The 7,630-nt window shown below is 41.3% G+C and overlaps 1 protein-coding gene across 1 annotated transcript in view; it reads right to left on the minus strand.

Moving 5' to 3' along the window:
- The window catches only part of PCDHAC2 (protocadherin alpha subfamily C, 2), an 82,127-nt gene extending 74,852 nt beyond the window's left edge, over positions 1-7,275 (minus strand). Inside the window, exon 1 of the mRNA XM_012645829.1 lies at positions 4,708-7,275. Coding sequence (XP_012501283.1) covers positions 4,708-7,140 — 2,433 coding nt within the window. The 5' untranslated portion in view covers positions 7,141-7,275. The remainder of the gene's footprint in view (positions 1-4,707) is intronic.
- Between the last annotated feature and the right edge of the window lie 355 nt (positions 7,276-7,630).

Consider the following 7,630-nt stretch of genomic DNA (forward strand, 5'->3'; position numbering starts at 1 on the left):
CTGTGACCTTAACCAAGTCATTGAACCTTACAGAGTTAGCCCGGGCAACACAGTGAGACTCTGTCTCAAAAAAAAAAAAAAAAAAGAAAAGAAAATGCCAAGTCAATCTTGACTGATGAACATAGATGCAAAAACCCACTATTAACATATCTGAATTAGCTGATTTTATTTTGTATGAACATCATTTTGAGTCTAAACAAAACTGCTGTAGTCTTTGCTTAAAGATTCTAAAGAATACCTGTAATATATCTGAATACAGAGGTTACGTGTTTGAGGGTATGTCATTAGAGTTCCTGAAAACAGAATACATGTAGATGGCAACCAGAAGGCTCTAGGAGCAGCGAAGAATTTGGCATGGGTTAGAAAATCAATCTTTCTCTGCAGCACAGGAGAATATGTGATTGCATATTTATTCCTAGATTCCAAAACAAGTTCCAGATGAATATATAATGACCTTCTGTGTTTATAGCTTGAGGAGAGAATTCTCCTAATCCTTTCTTTTTCATAAATGCAAAAGATACATGTAATTTATTTATATCCTGAACCATTCTCTCATCCTATTAATTAAAATTGGGAACAAAATGAGTGGCCACCTTTATCATTTAGCTTTGTTTTTTAAGAATAATTCTTACCAACCAATTCCTTACTTCCCATAATACTTTAGTCAGGATCCTGAACTGTGATCCATATTCATTTGACATTCTGCCAGATGTTAATATTTCTGATATTCATATGATATGCATTTGAGCAATGTAAAAACCTTTTAGCAATTTAGTTCGCCTTCATCCTAACCCAGCTAAGTGCATTTAGTTTCTGAAATATTATGGTTTCCCTCTAACTGCAAATATTGAAGACAACAAAAGTCAATAGGTAATTAACATTATCAGACATATTGTCAGTACTTTCCCACATATATGTTTCCCAAGCATTGCTTTTCCCTTATTTCCACTCAAGTTATAATGTTCTTTTCCTTTCTTTTTTACTGGTCTGAGAGCCTCTATTATAAAATAAATACTGTTGTATTATCTACATAGGTTTTTTAAAATTTGAATATATTTCATATGCCATGTGAGCTTTCTTAGTTTTAGCACCCTAAAGTTTTTTAAAGTGTAGATATCAGCTTCAAAGTCAAAATAGATATAAGGAAACATCTAATTAACCTATGGGAAAGTACTCATGGAATATATGTTAGATAAAAGCACCCAGAATGCCAAAAACATTCTATAACTCTATTAACAAATGACATTGCAAAGGGGAAATATATTATATCCTATATGTATCCTGACAAAAAAGAAACTGCTTTAATTTCAGAAGAACATATTAATACTAATATAACACTGGCATGTTTAAACTACATATAAGTTTCAAGTGTAATGTTTAATAAGGCCAGTTATAAGTGTTTCATGTATTTTTGCTACATTAATATATATTACCTAAAAAATCTGCCAATGCAATCAATTTTAAATGGTAAGTAGAAATTTGCATCTCAGAGGTACCATCTTAGATACCAATCTAAAAAAATTAAATTGCCTATCGAGAAACTTAATAGAAGGCTGGGCATGGTGGCTCACACCTATAATCTTGGCACTTTGAGAGGTTGAGGTATGAGGATTGCTTGAGGCCAGGAGTTCAAGACCAGCCTGAGCAAGAGTGAGACCCCATCTCTGCAAAAAATAGAAAAATTGGCCGGGTATGGCATGTGCCTGCAGTCCCAGCTACTCGTGAGGCTGAGACAGGAGGATCACTTGAGCCCAGAAGTTTGAGATTGCAGTGAGCTATCATGACAGCCACTGCACTCTAACGCAGGTGACAGTGAAAACTTATCTAAAAAAAAAAAAGAATATTAATAGAAAAAACTGACATAAGACACATGATGTCTAGTTGTACAATCAGTGGATCAAATTTTGGTATCTTGATATTATCAATAGGAAAAATATAGATAAAAACCATGTCTTCCTGAATATCTTAAACTGACAATTTTTAGTATTACAAACTATGTTGATATACGCTGTAAACTAAAATGAAAGAAGAGCTTAGAATTTGAACAAAATATAAACACCTATGCATCAACATGATTCTATTTGACTTGGGCACACATTATAATCACTGTTAGATTTCATGCTTTTCAAAAGATTTATGTTTAATAATATTCAAGCAATAAATTTTTATTTATAGAATTCTGTTCTTATTAAGGCATTCAGTGAAAACTATGACAGGGATTCTTTTCTAAAGAATCAAGATTGGATCAATATGCAATTGAATACAAAGAAGTAAATAATAAATGCCTGTGTGAATGACAAATATTCCATCTTTATAGAAGTTATTTTATTCATGTTTTTATAAAACATGCTTTATTTATAAGGAAATATCCAGCCCACAAAAATTATTAGCAGGCTAATGGACTATCTAAAAAGTTAAATATCAACAATGATGGAAAAAGATTGTTCAACTGAATAAATGGGATGGCATAACATTCCTGCATATATAAACAGTGTATGTCTGTTATTTCACTTATCATTCACATAACTTTAAAAATTTGGTGGACGGGGGCATATTTCTCTGTTATTTGCTATATTTTTCCTTTTAAATAGCTAATTTTCCTTCTCACTCCCAGATTCATCAGTCTTCCTATTACTTACTTACCTTCCCTTTCTAGTCAAAATGTGTTTCTCAAAAAATTCCTGACTCCCAAACTTCATAGTCATTACTTGTATTCTCATCTCTTTGTTCCAGAAAGCAATGAAATAAAATAAATAAGTGGTGAATTTTCCTGATAAGAAAAGTGGTCATATATTAATTGCTCTAATACCTGAAATATTAACATTGTAGTACAACAATTTTCTCCCTTAAAATTAACTGGGATTCTATTAAATAGCATTCACTGAAAATTTCACAACATAATGATGTGTGTCCCTATTAATCCCTTTGTCATCTATAGAACTGGACTCATAGGTAATCCCAGAATACAACATTGAGGTTTTTCATCCTAGCTCCAGAACCAGAAAATCCCTCTATTATGTTATTTCATTAGTATATGTCATGAGGAAGAAAAAAATCATTGAAACAATATATTTGAAAGTGATCTTTAAACTGTTAACCACATATACACATCTAAAGTAGAGAAGTTTTTTTCTCTATGTTGAACAGTGTTATCATCCAATTCATATATGCACATATTTATTTATTCATTCATTCAGCAAACATTTACTGAGTATATCTTACATATTGGATTCTACTACATCATGTGAAAATAGTAAGTATGCAAAATTATAATATATGTAAATTCATTTTATTTGCAGTTAACATCATTATTTGAGGGAAAATAACTTATAAGCCACTTTCAGTTAACATCATTATTTGAGGGAAAATAACTTATAAGCCACTTTTCCCCTTATTGCATAGAATAGTAAAACAAGGAATGCTTCATTGTCCTTCCTTAATTTCTGCATACTTCCTTCTCTTGTATACATGATTCCTATGAGAAGTCAGAAAGTAATAGTGTAGAATAGCTAAAAAATGTTGTCCTGACTCCATTCGAAAAGTTTTGAGCTGGACACGATGGTGCCTGCCTGTAGTCCCAGCTACCAGGGAGGCTGAGGTAGGGAGATCCCTTAAATCCAAGCGTTAAAGACCAGCCTGGGCAACATAGTAAGACCCCTTCTCAAAAAAAAGTTTCGAAATGCCAAGGGCCACTACAGATGAATTGAAGTATTTGAATCACTTACCTTTTATTTGATACATTACTCTCAACTATGATATTTACTTACTTGGTAAGTATATTTGGCTTCTAAAATCACTGAAAAAAATTAAATCCAAGTTGATTTAATTTTTGAATGGACTTTGGTAAGTGTACCTTTGAACACACAAATCTTTCTGACAAAAATTACTCATCTTTCTTCTTTGTAAAATATGTTAATAAAAACACAAAATAAAAGGTTGTCAAGTCCTATGCCCAATAGTATGATCTTTCATCTATCAAATAGATGTTCTGAGACATGCTTATAATTTCTATGTACTTACAAAACACTGCTGTGGAGCTATTACCTATGTTTTAGAGTGTCATTCTCAAAGAAGACAACTTTGCCAAAATGGTACTCATGAAAAGTGTATAGGCTATGCTGCATTTTATTAAACGGTATATCATTCAAGATCCAAATCAAATGCTATCTGTATCACAAAGCCTTCTCTGATTCCCTCCTCCCCACCCAAATGTTCTCTCATGTTCTCTCTCTTCCTTCTTTGAACCCTCACAGCAATTTATTTTTACATCTCTTGTGGTTACCATTTTAAAATAATGTATTGTTATGGTTTGAGTTAAGTGTCTCACCTTTCATGATATTATGTTTATATTATGCAAAGACTCTTACATATTTTTCACTCTTCACTCTAGGTATGAGAGTACCTTACACATATCTGTTGCTCAAGCAATATTTTGGCACTTTCTTATTTTTAATTTTAGACCTTTATGCTATATTACATTTATTGTTCTTTAATAAGTTCTAATTTTTTACCCTTGTTTCTCAAAAACAAACTATAAGTTCCTTGAAGCCTAGGACAATCTTCTAATACTTTTATACTCCCAGAATTCTTAGCACCGAAGTGTTCAATTTTAATTGACTAACTATTGGCAAAGGCTCATCTAAGAAACATTTCAGAATACAGGTAGCAGCCAGGTCCAAGGACTCAAATCCCATAAAATTTGCTTACCATGGCACTGACATTTGCATGATCCCCTTTCCTATTCCGAATCTGAATACGGGATATTGGCAAGTTCAGTTCTACTCCACTGGCCAGATTTCTCAGGTCAGCAGCATTGTACTCCCCACACAACAGCAAACTGTTGTTATCAGAACTAACTCCCAGAGAGGCCCGATAGAGGTAAGTCTGAGAAAGCCTTTCAACTGTAGTGACATCGATTGTGGCTGATGTCATGCAAGGATTTGAAGCCATCTTCCTTCCATACCTCAGATCCTCTGGAGGGTGACAGCAGCTCTGAGAGCAACAACATGGGCTCTGGCTCAACTTTGTACATACGAAGAACAGTAAGCACCCCAGAAATAAAAAAGAAATACAGGCCAGGGCAATTACCAAATACAAGTTCTGGACAGAAAGCTTCTCTCCTGGTTCCCAGACATCTTCAAAGTCTGGAAGGACCTGAGGGGCAGAGTTGCTCAATAGCACACCCAAAATGACAGAGGAGGAAAGTGGTGGGTCTCCATGGTCCTGAACCACCACCACCACCCTCTGCTTAACTGCATCAGTGGGAACAACCAAGCGAGCAGTCCGGAGCTCTCCCATATTGGTTGAAATTCTGAAAAGGCTGGAGTCAGAAGCCTGAGAGATGTGGTAAGAAAGCCAGGCATTGGAACCACTGTCTGCATCCTCTGCTACTACTTTTGTGACCAAGTGTCCAGTTCTGGCAGAGCGGGGCACAATTTCCACTGGCACAGAACCATTTCTGGGTAAGGGAAACAAGATGACTGGAGCATTGTCATTCCTATCTATGACAAACAACTTTACAGTCACTGTTGCACTTCTGGGAGGAATGCCACCATCCCGGCCTTCTACTTGGAAGTGAAACCCCCTGAGCTGCTCAAAATCAAAGGAAGTTTTGGCAGTGATATCCCCACTGGATGATTCCACTGCCACCAAGCTAGAGGCTGGTGGCCCTTCTGAGAAAATATTCAACAGCTCATAACAGACAAGGCCATTCTTCCCTAGGTCTGGGTCCTGGGCAAACACTCGGCCTAGAGAGGCCCCAAGGCCATTGTTTTCAGCAATAAAAAGTTCCTGTTGCAGTTGAGAAAAACGTGGTGTATTGTCATTCACATCAGCAACCGTCACGGTGATTGTCCTTCGGGTGCTAAGTGGGGGCACACCACCATCTGAGGCGGTGATCAGGACCTGGTATTCACTGATCTGCTCCCGGTCCAGAGGTCCATCAATCAGCAGGCTGTAGTAGTTGTCAAAGGAAGCCCTCAGCTGAAAAGGGCCTCCACTGGACATGCTGCAAAGGACCCTACCATTGGAACCGAGGTCCTCATCCTTTACACTAAAGAGAGCAATCACCGTGCCAGGGGCAGCGTCCTCGGGTACTAGGCTGGAGAGACTCAAGAAGTTCACTTCCGGGGCATGATTGTTCACATCAGTCACCTCCACCAGCAATTTGGCGGTGCTAGCTAGACTGAAGGCGCCTTCATCCCTGGCCTCGATGTATGCCTCCAACAGCGTTTCAGGTGGACCTAACGAAGCAGCTACCCGCACCTCCCCACTTTTAGGGTGCACTTGAAAGCGGTGTCGCAGCTCTGCTTGCGTGCTGTTGCTTAAGGAGTACCGGACTTCCCCATTGGAGCCTTCATCCGGATCCGAGGCTTGAACTCGGAATAATACAGTCCCATTGGGTGCAGTCTCTGGAACCTTGGTGCGGTATAGGGAGCGCTCAAATACAGGAGCATTGTCGTTTGTGTCCACCACGATGACGGTGACTTGTGCGTCTCCGGAGCGCGCAGGCAGCCCGCCATCCCGGGCTGTAAGCACCAGCAGGTGGGTGGCGCGCCGCTCGCGATCCAGCACTTTCTCCAACACCAACTCTGGGTATTGGCTGCCATCGGCCCGCGACCCCATGTCCAAGCGAAAGTGCTGGTTGGGGCTCAGGCTGTAGCTTAGCACCCCATTGCTTCCCTCGTCAGCATCTCGGGCATTCGGGAGAGTAAAGCGGGCTCCAGGCGTCAGGAACTCAGGGATGTGAAGCTCCACGTCGCCAGCAGGAAAGAGAGGTGAGTTGTCATTGGTGTCCAGGACATGAACGCGCATCTTGTGCAGCTCCAGCGGGTCCTCCAACACTAGGTCATAGGTCAAGACGCAGGCAGCTTTGGTCCCACACAGCCGCTCGCGGTCCGCTGGCTCTCTAACTATTAAGCTACCGCTGGCCAGGTCCACCCCGAAGTAGACCTCGTTGTGGCTGGAAAGGAAGCGAAAGTTCCGCCAGGAGAGAGTGGCCGCTGGCATCTTCAAGTCCGCGGCGACGTTGCCTATGGCTACGCCCGGTTCGGTCTCCTCCTGCACTGAGTACTCGAGTTGTCCCGCAGCAGCGCAGCAGGAAACCCACACACACAGAACTGCCACCCCCCGTCCCACCATCCTCCCTCTCGGCGTCCACGCTCCACCAACGGTGACCCAGGATCATGCTCCGGACTCCTGGAGAGCTCGAGCCGCGGTGAAGAGGGAGCTCTGGCCGGCCGTCACTGCTGCGACCTCCGACGTTCCGCCCCCGGAGTACTGGAGTTACCCGCGGCCGGCGGGCTGGGAGCTGGGCTTGCTAGACCCGAGGCTTGGCAGCCGTCTGGGAACGCGGAGCCGGCCCGGTGCGGAGGAGCGCAGCGCCGCCTAGGGGTGCAGAGATGAGGCAAACGGCCGGCTGCGGAAGCGCCGTCTCCAGTCCGGGTCGGGTGGGATCTCGCCCCCGCCTCTGACCGCGGGCGCCGGGCGGGCCCGGGAAGACACTTGGAGGAACTAACGCGTCTCTCCTTAAACAGCGTTTTCTAGGACCACACCCTGAGACTGGCCGGTCTTAACCTCCACAACCTCTGCCTGAAGACTGCTGGTATCGGGGCTGAGCCCGGCTGGGCTC

The sequence above is a fragment of the Propithecus coquereli genome, unplaced genomic scaffold, assembly GCF_000956105.1.
Source record: "Propithecus coquereli isolate 6110/MARCELLA unplaced genomic scaffold, Pcoq_1.0 Scaffold236, whole genome shotgun sequence".
Lineage (NCBI taxonomy): Eukaryota > Metazoa > Chordata > Mammalia > Primates > Indriidae > Propithecus > Propithecus coquereli.